General features: G+C 38.5%; 1 protein-coding gene across 2 annotated transcripts in view; it reads right to left on the bottom strand.

Annotated features, from left to right (window-relative positions):
- Positions 1 to 3822: 3822 nt before the first annotated feature.
- Positions 3823 to 24752, bottom strand: part of col8a2 (collagen, type VIII, alpha 2) — a 39687-nt gene continuing 18757 nt past the window's right edge. For both annotated transcript variants that reach the window (XM_058377884.1, XM_058377882.1), the window contains 2 exons: positions 10011 to 10190; positions 3823 to 6754 (listed from right to left, as the gene is read on the bottom strand). In XM_058377884.1, coding sequence (XP_058233867.1) covers positions 4851 to 6754; positions 10011 to 10164 — 2058 coding nt within the window. In that variant the 5' untranslated portion in view covers positions 10165 to 10190 and the 3' untranslated portion in view covers positions 3823 to 4850. The remainder of the gene's footprint in view (positions 6755 to 10010; positions 10191 to 24752) is intronic.

Genomic DNA, 24752 nt, shown 5'->3' with positions numbered 1-24752 from the left:
AAAAGAGTCGATTCTTCAAAACCCGGGAATCAAATCCCCTACAATGAAACGGGGTCGGTGCTTTGAAGATAAAAAAAACAACAAAAAAACAAAAACAAAGATGCGTGTAAAATACACGGTGAAGTTAGCGTCAGAAACTCTAAAGCATTTCTATCCCAGCATTTCTTAATTAAAATGTGCAAAAATGTTCATTAAACGTGGTTAAAAGCGCCACGACTCTTTGTCATTCGTCGTGTCGTTACTAAAAAGTTGTATTAAACACTTAATTGATTCGACAGTGTTTATTCCATAGTCATAAGTTTATTGTTTCCTATCCCGGGTTGAGAAAAGTATCACGTGGCTTGAACTTTTTGGATCAAGCTTCAGAATCAAATTCAGAATCGATTCAAACGTATCCGGAATTGAACAGCCGTAGAGCTAACCGGGGGGGACGTCGTGACGTCATATTTACGTCAAAAGGCCCTCTGACAGTTATTTCCAGGCGCGTAACGATAAGAGTGACTCGGGCACAGGATTTTATCTAGAAAGAAGTTGTTCTTCAGAAGCGCGTGTACTATTCGGTTGCGCGAGGCCGTGACAGCTGTTTGCGTAAACGTACAGACTTGACACGTGTCACAAAATATCAAAATAAATAAATAAATAAATAAATGTACTTGTACCACGGCCAAGATATACCAGGCTTGAATGAGTCATAGAGTCAAGTGACTGGAAAGAGTGAGCCACAAACACGTGACGTAGCATGAATACTGTTTATTAAAGAAGCTTACATTCATATTCGGTCATACTAACACACACACACACACACACACACACGCACACACACACACACACACACACACACACACACACACACACAGACTTGTCATTTATTAGAAAACATTAACAGAACCTAATGTTTCTAACCGATATGTAGTTTCACTTTTTTTTAATTTTTCTTAATTTATGTTGGATGACAAAAAGAGAAGAAACGAAAAGTCACTAAACTGACTAATTTGCATATTCATTAATAGACATGAATATTTACATATCAGAACGTTATATGAAGAAGGTATAGAATAGAATAGGATAAAATAGATTTGATCAGAATAAAATATAATAGATGGTAACATACACCGATCAGGCATAACATTATGAACACCGGCCTAATATTGTGTTAGTCCCCCTTTTGCTGCCAGAACAGCCCTGACCTGTGTATTCTAACACTTTTCTATCAGAACCAGCATTAACGTCTTCAGCAATTTGAGCAACAGTAGTTCGTCTGTTGGATCGAATCACACGGGTCAGCCTTCACTCCCCACATGTATTAATAAGCCTTTGCTGCCCATGACCCTGTCGCCGGTTCACCACTGTTTGATCCACTTTTGATAGATACTGACCACTGCAGACCGGGAACACCCCACAAGAGCTGCAGTTTTGGAGATGCTCTGAGCCAGTCGTCTAGCCATCACAATTTGTCCCTTGTCAAACTCTCTCAAATCATTACTCTTGTCCATTTTTCCTGCTTCTAACACATCAACTTTGAGGACAAAATGTTCACTTGCTGCCTAATATATCCCACCCACTAACAGGTGCCATGATGAGGAGATAATCAGTGTTATTCACTTCACCTCTCACTGCTCATAATGTTATGCCTGATCGGTGTATGTCTCGTAGAAAAAGGTTTTCAGTCACAATAATAATCATTTAAATAGTTTCTATGAAGAATGCAGACAAAAAGAAGCAGTAGTAGTGAATATATATAAAACAGAAATAAGAGAAATTAGTTACTGATAGAATAACTAGCTTTATCTTACGTATAAATATAACCAAGGAGAAAGTTTAAAGCAAAGAACAGAACTATAGTGTAAGTGTGACACAACAATGGTGATTAATGATTGATTGAAGGGACTATAGGTTAAAAAAATACAAAAACTGCAATCAACATTTTTACAAGAAAATCTTTATTGATTTTGTATCAATACTATCAAGTATTGCAGAAGTATAAACTGACAAAACCTTCAATCAAAGGAGTGCATTCAATAGATAATGTCTACTGCACAGCATTAATGCAATAGTCACGTACACAACACAAACTCCTGTAGTCTGATACATAGTACAGTTAAAAAAAAAAAAAGTAAAAGAAATAATGGTGAAAAATATTTCTTAAGCAACAATAGTACGCTAACTACAATGTAACGCATTGATGTTGTTAAATAGGCTAATAATAATAAAAATAATTAATACATACATACATACATACATACAAATTATTATTTATATGTTTTATTTATGTGGGTGCTTCAGAAGGCATTCTTATCGATTTGTTATTATGCTTAAATATACCTTCATTAAATTCATGTGCAACTCTTTGTATTTATCATGTCCACAACAAAAATCCCTTATAAACCGATGCAAAGATTTTCATTATTATTATTTTTATTATTATTATTATTATTATTATTTTTTATTTTCCAAAAAAGGACTCAGTGTCATATAAGAAATTGAACTGAAACAAAAGCTGTCATTTAAACAGACATTAAGAAGCAGGTATGACAATACTGAAAACCAAAACTTTACATACATGTTTAAAAAATGGAAATTAAATGAAGATAAAAAAAAAAAGCAACAAAGACAGACATAAGTTGCTGAGAAAATGCTAATAGACCACACTTTTATAGTTAGCAGAATAGCCCTAATAAATTATGATGATTTTAACCATTTTTTTTCCTTCTTTTTATTTCCTTTTTTTTTTTGCTTCTTTTTAGTTTTTCTTTCCTTTATTTATTTTTTGTATGTTTATTTCAGTTACTTATTAACGCTCTGCTCTTTTTCAATCCTGACATCCTTGACATGATTGAAGTATGATAGACAAACTCTGCTTTTAATATAGCACTGCTCTTTATGAGGAACTCTGCTGTATCTACTGTATTTATGTGAAAAAAGGAGTTGCCTCATGTATAAACTTGTTTTGTACATTCGAAGCTTCCAAAGGCAAGTTGAGAAGTATAAATTCTTCCTTCCTGAAAATGTTGCTTGTTTATTTAGTTGGATGTTCCTATGAATTTAAAACCGTGACACACAGATATTGTCTTCCACTTTAGCCGTTTTCCTTCCATGAGTCATTGTAAAATTCAGTATAATTTACATCAATAGCTGTCATTGAAGCACAGTCAAAGCACCGTGCAAGCCTAAAGTATTTCATCATTTGATTTTTTAGCATGTATATAAAATTAATAATTGTGTGATTCTTGTATCATCTGTATCATTAACTTGTTTAAAAGCCACACAAACCGATAATTATATTTTCATTTTTTTTAACTATATCTTAATATTTTATAATATTGCTACTCTTAGGAACTAATAATTGTCCCAACAGAACAAATATAAGCTGAAACATATAGACACTTGGAAAATTTAGATGTTGATATGGCCTTAACTCACTGTAATGTCTTTTTTCTTTTCACAGTAGTCTGGATCATTTTCCTGTGTGCAAAATTGACACTGAACCAGTCAATGCAATAGTATGGCAACAGTTTATTCACATATTACATTTAATCTGGCGAATGTGAAGAATGGCACGGCATGACTTAGAAATAAAAATTTAATACTCCAAAGAATAGAAATGACAGGCTAGGTGGCTAAACAGTGTCTGTTGCAAAAAGACCATTCACTTAATAAGACTCAGTAACCACCATGTCTGATTCCTTGTATACTAGCACATAAGAATGACTTAATATTTTATATTCTTTAATATATAAACCCAGTGCATTAATTAAATCTGTCCATTTAATGTCTGTCTACAAAATACATGAACTGATTTAAACGTAGTAAGTTTTGTGTGAACTGTTAGTAGGGAAGTTAGAAGTAATTGAATAATTGAAAATGTGGATTACTAGATATATCAAACACTCAGCTATTTTATAGTGAAGATGATAAGTGTTTTGAAAGTACATAACTGATAAATTGGATAGGTGCCAATATCTTTTGTTTCTTTTCCAATGGACTATCTTTAATATCAGAATAGATATTAGAGAGAAGTGAGAGCAAAGACTCATTTACATAATGTTATACAAGCAATCATGTGTTAACAGGCAAACAATTAACTCATGGTTATTTGCTGAAATGTTATCATAAAATATATGCTAGCATTATAGGGAGAGATAATACTCATGATGTCATTAGTATTGTTACACATCAGCTCAGTTTGCATTCAAAGTAAACATTTGGAATTGTCAAGTAAAGCCTTCCACTTCAAGAATTAGAACAATAAAAAGAACTCCACATAGAGTAGCAATGAACGGTATCATTTGTGACTGTAGACAGGACAAAATATACTTTTTAATTTAGTCACTTGAAATTACCAGGCTAGTACAGATAAAATGATGATTTTTCATTTTTACAAATAATTTGTAAAACATCAAACTGAGTTAAAAGCCTGTTATTCAAAGGGGGGGAATAAAAGAGAAAGTTCAAACTAAATGTGACTGCAGTCAGGGGAACACACTCCCCCAGTGTCAAAGAGATGGAGTTCAATTAGTCATTTTGGCAGAATGTGCAGTCACATGGGTAAAACTGTTACTTACGCATTGTCTGATTTCAATAAACAGTAACATCAAGTACATGAATAACAACAACATTAATACAACAGTTATAATAACATACTATATGCAGAAGATGCCAAACACACTTAAAGTAAAACCATAATCAAATCATACATTTCAAAGCGCTAAAACAGATACAGCATAAAGTTTCCGTGTCCTACTTTTTAATCTTGGTTTTTATGTTGTCCAGTCTTTCCTGTTTTTGTTGTTACAGGTGTTACTACTGTGACTGCAGACCACTAGATTATAAATGATGCATAAGATGGCCTGTTATGTAGGACACAATAGGAAGCCTGAGAAGGATGAATGAATGTACTCAGTGGAGTAGAGCCCATTTGCTTGGTCAGACGGCATTTGCACCCAAACCTGGTCATTTTCTTTTAGCTCCAGCACTGCACTACCTGATGCTTGGTCCATATAGCCCTTCTTGTATTCATCGTATGTGTATGTGGCAGGCACATTGTTTCTGTAAAGTGCCACCCATAGGCTGGTTCCCTTTACATGAACATGGTAAGAAAAGTAGTAAACTCCAGGCATTGGGCTGGTGAAGATGCCAGTGGTGGGGTTATAAGCATTTTGCCCATTGTAAAGAGTCCTGTCAAATTTGATTGGCATACCAGATGGTGGAAAGGGTGTTGTGAGAATAGCAGTGAAAGCAGGAGCTGCAGTAGCAGAAAGCTCGATCCTAAATTGTGGTTTTCCATTTTGACCTGGTATTGTTTCGCCATTAACATCAGGCCCTGACACTGCCACTTTGGTATCTCCATTAGAAGGACCTGGTGGGCCGGGTGGGCCAGGTGGACCAGGAAGACCTCGGGCACCAGTTAGTCCACTAGCGCCTGGTTTTCCAGGTGGTCCCTGTGGACCTGATTTTCCCTGCTCCCCATTCTTACCATTTCCTGGGGGTCCTGGTGGGCCTTGCTCTCCTTTCAATCCTGGAACGCCCTGTGGTCCCATATGGCCTGTGGGCCCTGGGATCCCAGGAATCCCAGCAATACCCCGTGATCCTGGGGGCCCTGAAAGACCATTTTCTCCTTTGGGGCCTTGAGGCCCAGTGAGTCCAGGATTACCAGGCAAACCAATGTGTCCAGCATCACCTTTAGGACCTGGTTTTCCAATGGCTCCACTTAGTCCAGGAAGCCCTTTATCCCCTGGGAGGCCAGGCTTACCTGGCAACCCACTGAGACCCTGGTCCCCTTTGGTTCCAGGCAAGCCAGGAGGCCCTTGGGGACCACCTTCTCCCTTCAGACCAGGCAAGCCATGTTTACCTGGAAGACCCATTGGACCTGGTACACCTGAAGCTCCTGGCTGCCCAGCTGGCCCTGTTTCCCCTGGTAGACCTCCTGTTCCAGGCTCCCCTTTATCACCCTGAGCTCCTGGTAATCCAGCTGGGCCTCTGTCTCCTTTCTGTCCTGATAGACCAGGTTTACCATAACCAGGAGCCCCAGGAAACCCATTAGCACCCCTTGGACCTGGTTCACCTTTTGGGCCAATTTGACCAGGTCTACCAGGTACACCATCCAACCCAGGTTTTCCAATTCCAGCTAATCCAGGTGGCCCTTGTGGTCCTATAGACCCAGGATTCCCTGGCAGACCTTGGTCCCCTGGAAGCCCTTGGTCTCCTTTTAGTCCAGAAGGACCAGGTGGCCCATTCAGTCCAGGCTTTCCCACACCTGGAATACCTGGAGGTCCAGGAGGTCCCTGAAGGCCATTAGGTCCCCTGAGGCCTGGTGGACCTGGATTGCCATGGCCATTTTCCCCCTTGACCCCTTTATCACCAGGTAAACCACGAAGACCCTTTGGTCCTGGTTCACCCCTAGATCCTGGTGGGCCCCGAACTCCAGGAAGCCCAGGTTTTCCATTTAATGAGAGACCTGCAGGACCAGGTGATCCTGGTTGCCCTGGTAATCCACGTGGCCCAGGTTCACCTTGAAGTCCCTTGTCACCATCATTTCCTGGTGGTCCTTTGGGCCCAACTTTTCCTGGCAGACCAGGTAGTCCTGGCTTTCCAATTCCTGGCAAACCTGCTGGCCCCTGGGGTCCTAACTGACCATTGAGACCTGGCTTTCCTATTCCAGGTTTCCCAGGTAATCCTGGGGGCCCAGGTGGTCCCCTTGGTCCTGGTTTCCCTTGTGGGCCGGGCTCCCCTTTCACTTCAACTGCAGGTGGATAATCTGGGAAAGAAAATGCAAAAACATATTTGCAGAAATTGATAGACTCATAGAACTGCAAACCCATTTCATTTCATACAGAATTAGTAACAAAACAGGAAGGTACAACACTGTGAGTTTTAGTAATTACCAATAAATTGATATTTTGCATACCTTTTATACTTTCAATATTTGGAAAATTAAATAATTGCATTAAATCTTTTGTCAAATCAAGTAAACTCTATCAAATGAATTCAACACTATAACAACACTATAAAGTTTACATGCACTTGTGGCTTTAATGGATGATGGTGGCAATATCAATGAACAGCAAAATTGGCATATTTGGCTACACCTGGTTCATGTATTTTTTCTTACCCAATCTATGTTCACTTGTTTTTAGATGTGTTTGTGATTATCTGATTTGATTTATGTTCTCTTTGATGTCTTTTTCTTGATAAGTAAATGAGGCTGATGAGTTTGCTCTTGTCAGCTATGTGTACCAGAAAGTTGTGGTGGGACCTCTGAATTTTACCAAGTATACTAAAGAAATCTGTATGTCAACTAAACATTCATTTGTACTGAACAGCATAACTAATGCGAAGAATTATACATATTGGTGCCTTGCCGTTGGTAATACCCCAACCCTTAGACCCTATGGCGCTAACCCAAACCCAACCGAACCAAAGTACACCTTTAATGTGTTGGAGTTATAAAACTGGGTCAGTGAAGTGCCTGAAATGAAAACCAAAACAACTTTATTATTATATATTTAGATCTTACTTTACTTTTACCTTCTACCAACACCCCTGCCTCATTACCACCCAGAAATTCTGTGATTGTCATATTCACATTCCTAAAACTTAAATGTTTATGTGACAGACTGCTACTTACTTTCACTGCCCACAATTGTGTGGTGGAGGTTTTTTAATAATAAGTACTAGATAAATATGTTGATTATTAACCTCTTAATAATGTCAATTGCTTTTACCAGCCTTATCTATAGTGCTAGCCTGGTTTTGTCTGAGGGATTTGCAGATAGGTTTTAGGGCTTTCTTTCAAAGCAGTGCTTTCAAAGAATTATTCAGGTTTTTACATAAATAATAGTATCACTCCAGACCTGTGTCCTCTGTGGAATAACATCTTCTATCAGACCCTAATAAACACAAGTAGCTTGCAAATTTTATGCTTCATCTTTTGCTTTTTAAGGAAAAGAGGTCAAGCAAAGCAGCTTTGCTCAGTCAGAATTAATTGGAGGGATGAAAAATGTAAGTAGAGACCAAGACAAATTAATAATTGTTATCCATTTCACAGTATTGCTGTTGGTCACAAACTCTTATGGTTTAAAAATACACGATAAATAAAGGTCTATAAGAACTATTTAAACCCTCGTCTTTAAATATTTGGATGACAAATATATATACTGTGTAAAAAACACAAGAATGTGAAAGAGGTAAAGGATTTTCCCTTAGTTCCTTGTGTTTTTATTTGTATCCTCCACTAGATGGTAGTACTTGCATTAGCCTAATACAGTCAGAGCATTGGCCTTATAGATAAGTTAAAGGCTCTGAAATTGTTTTGCTTCACGAAAGTGGCAAAACACCAAACTTCTTCCCCCTACAGACATGTATGTGATTTAAAATAAGACATATATATTGAAAGAATTCTGAAATTCATTTTCAATTGAAAAGTGCTACAGGGTTTTTACTCCTATTCCTAGACAAGACAAGAAAAAAGTTCCACTGTTTTGTATATGTTACACTGTTCGGTTTCACACCCTTAAGCATACCTAGATTTATACCTCCCAAAGGACACCCAAAGGTAAAATGCTAAAATAGAAGACTTGTCCATCAGAGGTGGTTCGAGGTAGAACTGTTTAAAGAACCCTCTAGGCTTTAAACGTTATTCAAAGGACATAGTATTAATTGCCTTACATCAATCTAATAGTGCACTAAGGAATAGAATCCCCCCACATACCAATAACATAGGTAAGAGCTAATAGATGCTGAGATGGGCAAGTCTTCTGTATCTTTCGAAAGCTAGCTCAGTCAAGGCGTCACAATATATTCTATATTTCTACAAGCTATTTCTACTCCATTCTCACTTCACTAAATGACCTTTTGAACTTTTAACATTTCCAATAATCACATTTGCATCCAAACACTACCCCTTATTTTATACAATCTTCAAAATATAAGGAAAACTGCAGTAACTTTGATAAATATATAAAAGTCCATAGGTTCATAATTCATTAATTCTTCATTTTATTTATTTGACATGGGAGAGGAATATCATGACACAAATTGCTGCTGTCTGAATTTCTTATTATTTCTGTAAGTAAGACCTAAGGACAAGGAAAGTATACTGAGCTTACCAGAGAGGCTATTTTGTTGAATTGTCCAGACATACATATAAAATCACCATGCCTGTCAAGCACTCAGGACTGTAAACATTACTCCATTCTTTCACTATCTCACTAGTTGTGAAATAGATACTGCCTAGCTTTTTTAGTAAAGAAAGAAGTGTTCTCATCTTAGTGCCTGCCCTGGCTTTCTCATCATATTCTGGCTCCCTCACTGTGCTTTCTGACACTATTTCCTTCCCCTCCTTTTCCTCCTTTGTTACCCTCCCAAGGATTGAAGTATATGCACCTGTGATATACTGCTCCAAAGGGAGTTAACTTGAACCTTCTCAATCCCTCTCTAGCCTTTCCTTTTCTTCTTATCCCCCTCTGATACTTTCACAATGCTCCTCATAAATCAGAGAGGTGAGAGGAGACACTAAACAACAACCTGTTCCTGTCCTCTCATTGTTCATCTTTGCTACTCCCTTAGTCTGACACACTTTTGGCTCTTCATCCTGACCATTCACTGCCTAGAGAAAGTCTATTTCTCAGACTAAAAGCACAGGGATTATGTTGTGTGTCCAAGCGTGATACTTTCATTCAAAGAATTGCCTATGTGGCATTCTTATAGGGACAAAGACGACACTGTTTTTATCAAACAAAAGGCTTACTTATATTTGATGCCCTGCTGTGGTGATAGCAAATGAAAATCTAAATTTGAGATGGCTGAGCCTACCAACAGTGTTATCACAGAGAATCACTGTTTAGTATAGTGTTTAGCTTATCTGTGCTACTCATATACATTAAAACTCATAAAATTCAACAGATGGCTAGCATTATCTCCTTATTATAGAAGCTTTCATCAAGATCAAATGGGATGCCATATTTATATGTATGCAATTAAAGTGCTTTGTTCAGTTACTTAGCAACACTTACCAAGATATTGACCCTTCCCCTCTCTGAAGGGGGGGCCGACTGGACCCTTCATCATAGGCTGCATGTATTTCATCTGGGGCATAGGGGCATAGCCACCACACAGAGCATAACCCCCCAACATCAGCAGCAGCACACATATGGATATCAGTGTCATGGTCTTCTTTGCTCAGAATCTTCAAACTGTGGAGAGAAAAACAGAATGAATAAGTGACATTCCTCTTCTTATCAATTCCTTTAAAGGTAACTTTGCACACATGATTTCACAAGTCTTTTGGTAAAATCTGATTATCATTACTGAAAGCCAGATGTGCCAAAGGGCTGTTAGAAGCTTTTTCTTCTTCTTTCGGCTTTTCCCTTCAGGGGTCCCCACAACGAATCATCTCTCTCCACCTATCCCTATCTTCTGCATCCTCAACACTTGCAACCACTAGCTTCATATCCTCATTTATTGCATCCATATACCTATTCTTTGGCCTTCCTCTTTGCCTCGTGCCTGACAGCTCGAATGTCCAACAATCTCCTACCAATATACTCACTCTCCCTCCTCTGAACATGTCCAAACCATCTTAATCTGGCCTCTCTAACTATTCCCTCCAAACGTCCAACATGAGCTGTCCCTTTGATGTATTCATTCCTAATCCTGCCCAACCATGTCACTCCCAAAGAGAACCTCAGCATGGCTGTTGGAAGCTAAAACACGTAAATCACTCCAGATTAGATGGGGTATGCTACACACAACACACTTAATACAACCGTAAGTGTTCAAAATTTTACTTCAAAATCTTTTTCAGATACCATATTTATATAGACTTAATTGGTATGTTTGGCCCTAAGTCCACCAGATGTAGAGCTAGTAGCTGAAGAGATACTCTCTAACATAAACCATTTTGCTACAGGGACTTGAAAGGAGATACATTTCTGACTAAACTCTGACTAAGAAACATTGCATATCATATAGCATGGAGACTTCATTCTGCCTGGTTGTTTGTGGAAGGATAACTGGGTAGGTAGTTCAAATTTGAGGTTACATGAAAAAAGGACAGGGTTGGGCCAAGTGGTCTTGGCTGTCTGTTTGTTTAGCTTGTCATTCCTCACAACAGGCTGTATCAGGGTGTACCTGTTTACTTTAATTTGTTCCAGAAAGTAATTTTCAAATAATTTGATCCTCATGTTGCTCATCATACCTTATCTACATTTCATTAGCTGTATGGGACAGGCCAGTGGGTGGGAGCAGACAAGTGGTGTTGAAAATATAAACATCATTGTGACCTTCAGTTGGGAATATCAAGGATATGAGGCTGTGTTCACAGTACATTTCTCTGCTATTGATGCCCTGATGCGCCCTGCACATATGTATAGTTTCTTTAAACACTCAGTCAAGCATTACTATTATCCTTGGACTCATCTTTTCCACTTGTCCCAATGGTTTCCAGACGGCTAGCCTTCTGGTCAAACAGACCTGTACTTTTATTGAATGTGACAAGCACTCCGGAAATCAAAATGTCTCCCAGCTCTCCACATCAGTGCTGCAGAAGTTTCGGAATAAGGAGGTCCTGCTGGACAGAACAAAGGCACTGCTCATAGGAACAGTTCAAAAATCTTGTCTGAAGGAATCATGGACATCCAGTGCATGGTTTCAATGGTTTATGGGTTTCAGCTTGACCATGAACTTAAGTGCGGTTGTATTTGAATCTTGGATAGGCTTGTTTGGACACTTTACTAATCTGCTTCATTTCCTCTTCTTTCTGCAGTATGACAATGTGAATTATAACCACAATCATTCACTCAAAATGCAAAAATGTAAACAAAGCTTACAGGTCAGTAAGATTTTTGATAATATTGAGTAATATTAGCCGTTAGCTATCTAAAACCCATAGGACTGATGTGCATTAATATAGAAATTTGATGTAATGTTTTATTTATTTTTCCTTGGTAATTCAGTCTGGGAACTAGTTTATAACCTACTCTTATTGTAATGTCCTTGTGATCAGCCGTCACTGCCTCAGTGTAGAACAACTCATCGAATACATTCATATGCAGTGCCTGGGTACAATTGACTAATATAAAACAGATTAAAAAAAATTTGGGGGAGAAAAAGTGCATACTGCCGTGTGTGCATGTAAAAGAAATGATTGAATATAAAATTTGTCCTGAATTTAATGCATGTCTGTCTTGATATCCTTCCACCCTCAGCAAAGTTATAGGTCTAACTGCTTGCTCTGAACAAATACAGAAGAAGACTCAACCATGCCATGTTTTCCCACTCAACATGGCTCCAAACAGGGCATTCTGTGCCTGTTTGCTTTGCCAAACTCAGTGCGGTTCACTGGCTTTCGCCTCTTTTATCATTTTCATTTTTTATTATTATTATTCCTGGAAGAGGGATGAAGGGTCTGTTTGGCTCCCAGAGGAAATGGTTAGGCTGAAATTTCATGGTGAGGCCTCTTAGCGGTGTGCGATTTTTTTTTTCTGCCATGGTGAGCACATAGTTCTGTGGCTTGCCATCGGGTTTTACTGCCATGTAAAGACGTGAAGCTCAGAAACCATGAGCAATAGTCATGTCTGTGCTAGCATCTGTGTTAGCGCTTGTGAAAAAACATATGCTTCCTCTTAGCTCTCAAATGTAGCTGTTTCCCACTCCAGGAAAAACACAATCACAAGACAGACTGGGAAGGAAAGCACAGAGGCCAGAGAGAGAGGGAACAAGAGACACAGAAAGAGAGAGAGAGAGTGGTGGTGGCAAATCAGTGTTTGGTGGTTGAATGCTTGGCTGAGGTTGCCTAGGGGGTGGTACTAATCCCAGTGGCTGTGGTTTTGTGGGGAGAGTAATTTAGATGTGTTTAACAGTGTACCCAATGTTGAGCAGGCATCCTAACACTCTCAGCGATCAGAATCAGACATGACTTTTGTTCCCCAGGCCAGCACAATCTGTTTATCAAATATTTTTCTTGAAAAGATCTGCAGACACAGTTAAATAGTCTCACGCAATCTGTCTGGCCAAGTGTTCACCCGTGTATCTGCATGTATTCACACACTCTCTGTTTACAACATATACTGAAACTGAGATCTAAAACATCCATATGAACACATTGATGGATGATTGCCAAACAACTGGCTAAAAGGAAGATAAAAGCCTAGAACCTCTGAGAAGCCAGAGCCATTCAAGACAATTAAAGGTATCCAACCAAGCCTAAAATGGACCAATCTGGCAGATGTCAGTGAATTTATTTAAAACAGATTTCTCAGAAAAAGGTCTCCTCCAAGAATTTATGGTAACAGCCGCCAAAATTCAAAACAGAAGGGAATATTTATTTTAGAAAAGGGTGGAAAATAAGGAAGCTAGCTACCAGCCCTTAATACACCTTGGACTCTGTGGCTTATTTACAATGAATTAGCTTGGTTCTCTATCTATTGCCCTAACCCATCATAATAATATAAATCAATAAAGCAATAATAAAGTGAAATCCCTTTTCTTAAAGTTAACTGGGAAACAGGAAGAGAAACATCAACTAGATCATTTTATCTTTTTCTCTTATAATGACTGCAAAGCACTGAGTCCAAGACCAATAGTATAATCTCTAAAACCAACATGGCAGTTCAGGTGACAACCAAAACACCCAAACCCCAGGTGCCATAATTAAATACTCTCAGAGAAAAAGGTAGACCTTCTTTTCAACACTTTTATTCAACATCAAATGGCCCTTACCAATGTTTATGGAGTGTGTACTGCACTAAAAACCACAAAAAGCTTTGTGGAACATTGCCCTTCTCAGGTGGAAACACAGCACGCACCAAGGACACTGAAGATATCCATGACAGTGGATCACGATCTTCTATTACAAACCACAGAAACAATGCATTTGTCCTCCAAATGCATACAGTAAAAACATTTGTAATTAACACAGTGTGTGTGAGGTTACATAAATGTGAGTGTGTATTTTTGAATGGTGTGTTTCAAGGGTACGTATCTGTCGCTTATTGAGTTAGAGGGAGAGCAGGAAAATGGGCATTAGGTTTTTATATTAAGAGTCTTCTTTACAGCAGAAGGTAAGCAATAAGAGGGACTGAGTGGCACTTTTTTAACAGCCCACTCTTGTCCATCATCATCATTCAGTTGCTTATTTTTTAAACTACTGTTTGTGAACTGCCACTTTTAACTCACTCAGAGAGCACCGTTCAACTTTGAGCAAACATAAGCAAGCAATTATGGCAGCGACGCTTGTTTTCAGCACAGTATGCACTCACTTTTTTTTATGGCATGGCACATTAGAGATGGGCCTAAACCAGTCCATGTGTTTCAGTTGAAATGGAGGCCTGGGTAAATTGGTTCTCAGAGACAGTGGCTTGAGTAGCAGACCACAAAAGGGGGTCTATACTTTGCAGCCATCTCCCTTGCTCGGCTGACATTTAACAGAATCATTAGAAATAAATTATCCGTTTAATGCTGCAGGAGCTTGCTGAGGCATGACGTAAGCTGTTTACACTCCTAGCACAGGTTTGGCCTTCAGTTTTCCATCCATCCCTCCATCAGCAGGGCTTCCAGCCTTCCCCAGCTCCCACAGGGGATTATGCAATGATCCTCAGCTAAGGCTCTTGTCAAGTGAAGTGACAGGCATGTTAATTTAATCACCCCTCCTTCACAGCTCCACCTTATCCAAACAGGACTTCCACACACTGAGAGCAAGGGAGGTTTGGTAAGAGGTGCACAAGATGTGGAAAATGTTTCCTTGATAATTCAGATGTAAATCTCCTTCTCCTTCCTTGTTGAACCATAGCACATAATTAATATTCCTTGTATTTCGTTCTTGGCATCAGGAATGATGCTCGGGCCTAGTGTAGATGTAGCTGTAGGAAAACAGTTTACAGGAACATGAATTCACAAACACAGTCTTTACTCTACAGAAGAACATGTGCACTGATGACAACCGAATGCGTATCATCAGCATGGGCTTTAGTTACGAGGGCTTCAGAAGCTTAGGTCATTATGGAGAAGTCAACTAACAAGATATAGGCCACTAGGGTATCCATAAAAAGATGCTGGAATATTTGGGAAGCTGGGAAGTACATTCCCATTACAATATGCTCTACATACATAAAGTGTAGTGTGTGTATGTGTGTGGATGTCTGGCCCAAAAGTCATGAATGACAAATTCATACTTACAATCACAAAATTAACATTACGACCAATGGTCATATATGTGATTTTGAGAGGTAAGTGTTTTTATATTGTTCATAGATGTTGTGTTGGCTTTCTTGGTATTGTGTTCGAGGAGATGGGATTTTCATATTTTCAAAGCTAAGAAAGCCAGCAGCTCTTAGTTAGCATGTTTTTACAGTAGATTATAGGTCCTCTTGTTGCCTTTAGGTATTGAAAATCTGCTCTTGTTTTTCCCTGCTTGTATATACCTTTGTATATATTTGGGTAGTAAGTGCTCTGCTGTCAGCAAGAGTCTTTCTCTAAGTATATACTCTATGTTATGCCTCAAAATCCCATGATGCCATGTGATGAACTGACATCCATCCAGGGTGTTTTCCTGCTTTATGTCCAGTGTTTCTGGGTCCTGTGGGACTCAAGTGTTTACTGTAGATGAAAGAAAGAATACTGTACATGAATTCAATTTTCTGATTCACTTAGAAGAGCATGGATGAGGGTGGGTGACTACCCAATTTACCCAAGTTTTTTCTTATTTAATATTTTTTATTGCCACCTTTGCCTTTGATAGCTCTTTCAATAGGTATGTAGATTCCAAACATGTAAAGCTGCTTTTATTTAAAAAAAAAATTGCCACAAATTAAATTAACTTCTTATTTTAGGTTGTTAAGTTTCTGGTAGAGGACAGTCTTAGGAACCTTCACAGTAATTTTTGATATATACCACTTAAACACTCTAGCACCACTTATAGGGCAAATTTGGCCCATACATTAACTAAATTCCACTACACAGTATTGTAGAGACACGATCCGGCTCTAACAAGATAGGATAAAGTGGTTGAAGATGAGTGAATAAATATATGAGCATATATACAGTGAAAGAGATGTCAAGATGTGAAATGTAACTAAATGATTAAACTGACTTTTAAGCTTACTTTCAAGCTTTCTTTATAGGTAAAAAAAAAAAAATGCCTGAAGAATATTAATATGAGTGCACACTGCTCTGTTGTTGAACTTGTTTTGGTGTCTGTAAGGTGGGAGTGTGGACAGAGTCCATTTTATCCATGACAGCTATGACTGGACAGACTATAACATCTGGTCACTGTGTGTTTCATTCTGTCTCTCACTTTGTCAGACAGTCTGGTTCTCTCTCTCTCTCTCTCTCTCTCACACACACACACACACTTACTTTTTATGGGCCTTTTAGCTAAAAAAAAAATCTTAAAGAAAAACTTAAATTGGATCACTCTCAATGTCTCACACCATCAAAATTGTCACATCGTTTTGGGGACTTTTGGGCCCCATAAAGAGATTAGAACATTCCCTCTCACACCCACACGCACACATGCACATGTAAACCATTGAGATACACACTGATCTCTCTCCAGACATTACTTTTCAATCTAACTATTCCACATTTCACCTTCAGTCATGAGAAAAGACAATAAAAGCATTTTACTTAGCCAGTAAACATTTTTAGAGACAGATAAATGACTGTGGAAGGGAAGTTGGTAATCTCCTACTGAGACGAACTTTGTTTTTGGTATTTGTGGAGAAACATCATTAAGGCAGATGAAAATACAATCCAGGTGTTACCTTAAGACAAGACAGCTTAGCCAACAGGAAACCACGACAATTCTTTCCTATTTTGCAGGAAAAGTGGAAAAGATTGTGTGTAAAAGAGCACTCACAATCAGAAACTGATGTCTGGGGTTCTTAATAATCCAGAAGGAACAAAGAGAATGAAGACAGAAACAATTTAACCTCTTGTGCTATTTTTTTTTTTAATAAACCTTGGCTTTTTATCCAGAAGTTACATTATTATATTGTTAAGAAAATATTATAAGAGTGGGAAGTATCTGACCATCACACCCAATCTGTTGCCACAAAGTTGGAAGCACCCAATTGTCTAGAATGTCTTTGTATGCTGTAGTTTCCATATTTCTGTTCACTGGCACAAACATTCCAGCATGCTAATGCTCATGTGCACAAAACAAGCTCCATTAAGACATGGTTTGTCAACATTACTCGAGTATCCTTCACAGAACCCTGACCTCAACTCCACTGAACACCTTTGGGATGAACTGGAATGCTGTCTGAACAACAGGCCATCTCGTCCAACATCAGCATCTCACTAATGCACTTATGGCTGAATGAGCAAATGTCTACACCCACCCATGCTCCAAAACCAATCGAAAAGCCTTCCCAGATGAGTGGAGGTTATTGTAACAGCAGAAAGGACACTAAAACTGCAACAGGAAGTTTAACAAACACACAGATGTGAGGGTCACTTGTCCACAAACCCAGGAAAACCCCCCACCTACCCACCCACACTCCATGTCACCTCATCCTGCAGACACACTAGCCCTCCATATTTTGTGGCATAGTCAGCAGATAGAGCTCTAACTCTTTCCTTCACCTCACCACATCCATGTTTCCCCTCAAAATGCAGTCCAAATGTTACATTTTTAACAAAAAACATCCCATTTCATTTTAATTTAGTGGTCCAGTTTCTAGACTATAACAAATGCTTTACTTGCAATAAAGAATCAAGGCTGAAAATGTTACTAATCTAATTAGAGGTAAGATATTTAGCAGTTGCTGTTATATATGAGATTCCTGTTTTTTTCTAACTTTAATGTATAACTATAACAGACTCAGCTGGGTTTTCTTGCATGACCTCAGCGCTGGCTGTACTTTGGTCACATGGTCTACAGAGTGTGTTGTCTGTCTGTCTTTCCTCAGACTCAGACACAATATGATCCTCCTGTCCTTTTCTGCCTCCCCCATTAACAAGCTCTGTTTTTCCCCTTATGTCTCTATCATTTTCTTTTCTTTTCCTCCATGAATTTTTGAAGTTGAACTAGCTAGATTACCTCTAACCCTCTCTTTTCATTCTATTCTCTCTCCTCCAAGCACCCCAATACAGCCCCCCTCCCCATGCCGACCTTACCACAGCAGATTGCCTGTGTGAATGCTCTTATTGTGGGCTGCCAAAGGCCTGATGAAGCAGAGGCCCCTTTTCTGCTCATGTCTCTGCCTTTAAACGCTGACACGTGCTGGCTGCTCATCATGCACATTTTCTTCTGGTGTTAAAGGAAGGACAAAGACAAATGAACAGTTAGCTGTATAAAAGGATTGATGGATGGATGCAGGAGTGAAAGTAGGAAGTGTGTGACAGATGTACTGTTCAAAGGATATCATCAGCTGGGTGTGTTTTGTCTCCACAGCTTTGTGCCATGGTTTCAATGTTGAATGACAAATGGGTAGCCTTACTTGTCCCTGTGGGTGGTACTCGTCAACGACTTATAAGCAACGCCAAGCTCCCTAGCCAGTTTTATAGGGAGGTAAATGCACATAACTTTGTATAATGTAACTTTGGGGGCCCCCCAGAAATCTGCAAGCTGAGATTACTCTGGGATCTATGTAGGCGAGAGGTGTTATTTTTTTTAATTTTTATAAATGAACACCGTATTTCAACCTGCCATAACTAAACTACCACGAAAAATGCAACAAAGCAATGGTTTGCAGTATGTAAAAATATCTGTTGTAGCAGTTTGTTTGTGTTTTCCTCTACTACGTGACCTGGTGTCAATTCTTCATTACTTTCAGAATGAAACATGACATCGTAAATTATGTGAACAAAGATTAGACTGTTTTCAGGATAATACATTTTGTGCATGTTTTTTATCTTGTGGTTTTGCATGAGAGCATACACAACCATAGCCTTGACCAGTCACCCAATTTAGGTTTATTAATCTTGTCAGTTAATTGTAAGTTAACTGTATACTTAACTGTCTAAAAGGATTGCATTATTTATTAAAGAAAAGAAACATGAAGAAATGTATTTAGACAAAAAAAGAAACACTGTAAAACATTTATTTTCTATATTGCCTAGCTAGTTAGACTTAACAAATGCACTTCTTGCTGTAAGCATTATATTTGTAGAGTATCTGATTACAGCAGGCCATTTAAGGTTGCAAAATGTAATTATATTCATTACATGAAAAAGTATTTTAGCATTTACTCAGTTTTAGCTACATCTGTTCAAAATATATTTCTTATCTATGCCAATTAGAAGTTATAAGGCAGTTTTGTCTGACCAAGTTATTATTATTTGGGCTAAATCACATTATTAGTAACAGTAATGCAGCTTGTTCAACAAAGAAAAACTTCCATATGTCCCTAGAAGAATGTACCCACTAAAAGAAGTGCATTCAAGTATTTTTTAATCACTGATTGTATAAAACCAATAAATCTATAAAATTAAAGCCTGGAAAATATTTTGTTTCCTTAAAATTGGCCTCTAAATAGGAAATCTTACTCAATCCAAAAACGTAATTGATCTTCCCTAAGATGGAAAACTTAAATACTGGTTGTGACCGTCAGTATTTTCCAGAAGTACTGTCTGGTTTGATAGATTTTTGACACCTTTTTGAAAAAGGTTAAGGGGTTTATTTTGTCTTAACCTTAAAGTATTTTTCAACATGGGCCTGATGACAGAAATGCTTAGCATGGGTCTCCTGACCATGGAGTCTCCACCCTGATCCATTTCAGACACATGCCATGACAAACACCTCCTTTCTCTTCCTCTCTTGAATGGGCCAAGACACAAGGTAATCCTCAGGAATATATTCACAACCTGGCTGTCAGCAAAATTTGTCCGAGCTCCTCAATGGGAACGGAGGTGAGTGAGAGGGATTATAATTTAATAAGATCCAGGAAATCTTTGTGAAATCCCCATGAACAGAATTAAATATCTCAATATTCAGACTGCAGACTGCAGGCTCAGTGAGAATGTTGTTCAGCCTAAGTGGAGGATTCAGCCTACAAGCTTGATCAGCCAGGACATCAACACACTGGCTTTAACAGAGCAAAATGTCTTCTCATTACTGTCTTCTCTGAAAGGAATTCAACATAATGTATAATGCTATCTTAACCATGCCTGTGGTAACAGTATAAACGCTTGGCTTACATTTTCTACTCCAAAACATCCCTATAGTAGAATTCATGCAGGCTGCTCGAGATGTCTCTGTAGTATTTACAGAAAGGTTTCTATAGGCTCCCATTACACCTCCAGTGAAGATCTTAGAAATACAGAAGCCCAGCTGCTTCCCCCATCTGACAGAAATTAATGTACCGAAAATTATAGCACCACACTGTGAAGTTTATTTTTTGAAATCTGTGAGTGTGTGTGTGGTGTGTGCGTGCGTGAGTGCATGTGCGTCTTTGTGTATACACATGTGTGTTTGAGAAAGTGGATGAGAGTATGTCTTGGGTATTTTGACTATGTGGGAATGTGTTAGGCAAACTTTCAGTGGTCTCCACTGAAAGCACACATTGGCCATTGAATAAAGCAGCATCAGTGATTCACATCAATCCATTATATGGTGAAAAGTCTTTTGTTATTTGCCAGGAAAAATATAAAGAACCTAATTTGTCAAGGTTTAGTTTAAACAAACATGCAGCAACAATTGTTGGGACAACTTTTATTCAATAGGAGCCATATGGCCACATAGCATTTTGGGAAAAAATCCTGCTGTCACTTGAATGGGGTCAGGTAACATGAAGACCTCTAAGAGATCCAGAATCTTCTAGAAAGTGTCATCATTGTCTCGGTCACAATCAGTCAAGCCTCTCCTCTGCTGAACCTGAGATTTTGTTTTTCCCATTTCACCTGTAAATAGGTGAACCTGAAACGCACCATTAGGTTTGTCACCAAGACAAAAGTCTCCAGCTGGACCTTGTAACTGGAATAGCTATGATCCCTTGGGGCAAGTGTCCCACACTAGGCCTTACTGTTCCAACTTGGACTACTGTCCAGCTTTCAGAAAGCCTCAACAATCAGTCAAAAACACTTCTCACTCATTTGAGTATAGCTTAGACTTGGCAGAGAAATCTGCTCTATGGAGAGTGTTTTGCCAGTCACCAAATTGTGAGCCTTCCTGGAATAACAATACTGAGGAGGAATTTCACCTACTTTGGAATAGGAGGATATAGGAACAAATATTTTCAAGGGAAAGGTAGGGGGCAGCACTTGCACCCTTGATTTAAGGGAATAGCAAGTGGAGCTCCAGTACTATAATTTGATGGAAATGTAAGACAAATAATAATAATAATAATAATAATAATAATAATAATAATAATAATAATAATAATAATAATAATAATAAATATTTAAAATATTTGGTTAATTTAAAGGAAATAATTTTTTTTCTTAGAAATTTATTTTTTAAATAAATATAATTTCTATTAGTTTTAAACTTAAGTTCTGGACACCTGATTAAAGTTACATTTGAGTATATGTTTGTGTGTGTGTGTGTGTGTGTGTGTGAGAGAGAGAGAGAGAGAGAGAGAGAGAGAAGGAGAATGTTTGTGTGAGAGAGAACCAGACAGACAAAAGTCCTCCTGTGAGAGTACAAAGCGTTATGGTGTCTGCACAGATCTTGGCCATTTAAAGTGATTTACTGAATATTGTGATTATGACAGGCAGGAGAGAATTACAGGGAGGGAATATAAAATTTGGATGTTTAGGAATTTGATGGGTTGGAGCTCACAGAGTTTCCATTTCGATAAAATGTGTTTCTTTTTTCTTGCTTTTGAAGAAGGAATTTATAACATATTTCATAGGAATTTAACTAGAAAAATAGCTGTGTTGTTTGCTCTATAAAAAAAATCAAAAAGAATGAAACCGTTAGTACATTTACTGAGGGTTTAGTGAAGGTGTTAATTTACAAGCAGATGCTCATAACAGTATTCAGTGTGGTGATCTACTGGAATCATGTTCTTGTTTTGAATCTGCTCTGTCTAGACATTGCAGGGTATGGGAAAGGTCCTGGACTCACTGGAGTCTCATTTAAAGCCTTCAGTTTACTCTTGGCTCTCCTAGTATTCTTATCCTGTTTGTTTATACAATGCCTTCAAACCCTTCAGTTTTTTTTCTTCCTGCTCCTAACTTTACTAGTCCTACAGGAATACAGTGAAATATGTGCATTCAGAGCCAAAGGTCTATGCATCGGGTCTGTGCCAATGGTCTATGCCACCAAAAGAATTACAACCTCTAATGAAAATCAAGCAAAGTAATAAATGTGCAGTCACTATTACATTACTCACACAATAATCATATAACATCATTTCCCCAGCACATGTGGCAAACTTGCACACCATTAGCTGCATAATGCAATACATGCCTCTCTGAGACACACTGAAAAAGAGGATAAAGAATGAGATGATAACTCTATCCAACAATGCTGAAGCTCACATGAACAATAAAGCCTGCCGTAGCCAAATTACAAACAATCGAAGAACATATCAAGAACAGATTGTTAGGCAAATTTCAGTGCTTCTGAAATTGAGGTTAAAGAGACAGAGAGACTTCACTGTACTGTTTTCATCTCCAGATGTGCTTCAGCTACGAAGTTGAGGTATTAGTGGATGGGGTATAAATCTAGTCCAGGCCTGGAGGCTCGAGCTGGACATGAGATGTGCGCCTCTTTGAAAAAGGATTAACTCAATAGTTCCTCCCTCAGAGTTATAGCATAGTCAGAGTTACAGTATGTTGCTCTCATTTATTGGCGTCTCTTCTATCATCTTACTGTTATCACTGACCTTTTTTCCCCCATTTGTTTGATGCTTATATACAAAGTGACTTAAAATATAGAAATTGAGACAGGATACAACCAAGAAGTTGAAGGTTAGGGGTCAAGGACCCAAGCAGTAGCAGCTTGTCAGTGCAGGGATTTGACCTTATAAGCTTATATTATCAGTAGAGGGGCCTTAACCATTGAACTAAACTTTGGCATCGTAGGTCTATTGAAACAAACTGATACAAATCTTGTTAGGTAATGCAAGTTCCATCATAATGCAATAAAGGGTAATTGTTATAAGCATAAATAGCATGCAATGCTAGAGGAAACATCCTGTCCTAATTGTCTCAAAAACCTTTCGAAGAGGCAGACTAGGAATCATTTTCACAACTGTTCCAGTCGTAAACACACCAGAATTAAAGTACATTATGGGTAATGGACTGTTAAAGCGTCTGGGACTCACTGAAACTGTCTGGGCTGAAAAACATACAAAAAAAAAAAAATATCTGAGTTTAACGACATTGACTATGCACAGATAATTACATCCACCAGAACCCCATTTCCGCCTGTTCACTAGCATTCCTGTATGCATGCCAAACCCCAGTAAAAGCCTGAGCAAATTTAGTCATGGCTAAGCAATACACAATAATGCCTGCCCTGATTATCATTAGCTGAAATGCACAATTTTTGTGTACCATGCAGAGTATTTGTAATCAGTTCCCTATAGAAAGTGCATTTGTATGCTATTCATTATATTAAATAAATGAGGACATGTAAACGGTTATTGAAAGGATATTAAAATGTTAAAATTTGAATTTTAAAGCTGCCTATAGTTTGTCCTTTCTAGGGGGAAACTTTACAGGATCTTAGAATAGAGTGGTTCTTTATCAGAGAGGCTTGTGAGTAGACCCAGAGATCACTAAAGGACTCATTTTCTAAAAACATTATTAATGTTTTAACCAGGACCTTTACATGTATCAACATGGACTTAATAAAATGAATGTGGTTTCCTTGAGCCACGCATTTCTTGGCATTCGGCTATGGACTGGTAGAAAGGCAAATATGCATATTGCTCATTAATTTCCAGTCTCAAAACCACACAGACTATAATTTTCAGCAACAAAGATGTAATCAACAGAAAATTAAGATGATTCTGAGTCAAGGAAGATAAGATGATGGGTGGATAAGTTCATAAAGGCTCGGCACATGAGCACTAAAAAACACTATTGTGAGTGAGAATGTCTGGCTCGAAGATTGTGAACCTCTGTAGCTTTATACTGTTATGATTAAAAACAAGCAGTAGTGAAGGAGAGCTTGTAGGCTGGAGAGAGAGAACACTGTTGTTTAGGCTGGGACTGTTTGGGCTGCTGTTTCCCAGATTTGCTTTAAAAAGAGTTGTTAAGCAAACTGGCAGTGGGAAGAGTGAAGTGAGAAGGTAAAGTTAGTGATCCATGGTCTAACTAGGCAATCCTGTCGTATTATGTCATGGGGAGAAAAAAAATGTGCGACTGTGTGTGTTCCTGACACTCACTCTTTTCCCATAAAGTGACTCATCAATGTCAACAACCTGCAACGAAATGGTGCTGACTAAAAAAGACCCTTTGTTTAACTGCTTAAAGCACTACATTGTACTGTGTTCCATTTGTGCTGATGGCCTGATACAACCTCTGTAAGAGAGAGGAAGGAAAAAGGGAGCACCCTGCTGAGGGATCCAGTGGACTGCACACTGGATAGTTGTCCGGGGAGAGTGCAGGAAGAGCAGAGCATACCCATTAAACATGTACATTTCAGGTGGTTTGTTTTGATTTGAGTGAAGGCCTCTGCTTAGCTATTGTGAAAATGGACTCACTCAGAAGTGTGTAGGTTAGATGGCAGTGAGAAGAATAAAAGTGAGGACCAGATGAGACAGAACGAAACCCAGAAAGACAGTAGAGCAGAAACCAAATATGGTTGCAGCTTCACAGTATTCACTGTGTGTTGCTTACCATCAGCGTGCTGGTTTGAA

The sequence above is a fragment of the Hemibagrus wyckioides genome, linkage group LG24 (assembly GCF_019097595.1).
Source record: "Hemibagrus wyckioides isolate EC202008001 linkage group LG24, SWU_Hwy_1.0, whole genome shotgun sequence".
NCBI lineage: Eukaryota > Metazoa > Chordata > Actinopteri > Siluriformes > Bagridae > Hemibagrus > Hemibagrus wyckioides.
Note: the sequence above shows the minus strand (reverse complement) of the source record. Positions and strands in the feature narration are given on the sequence as shown.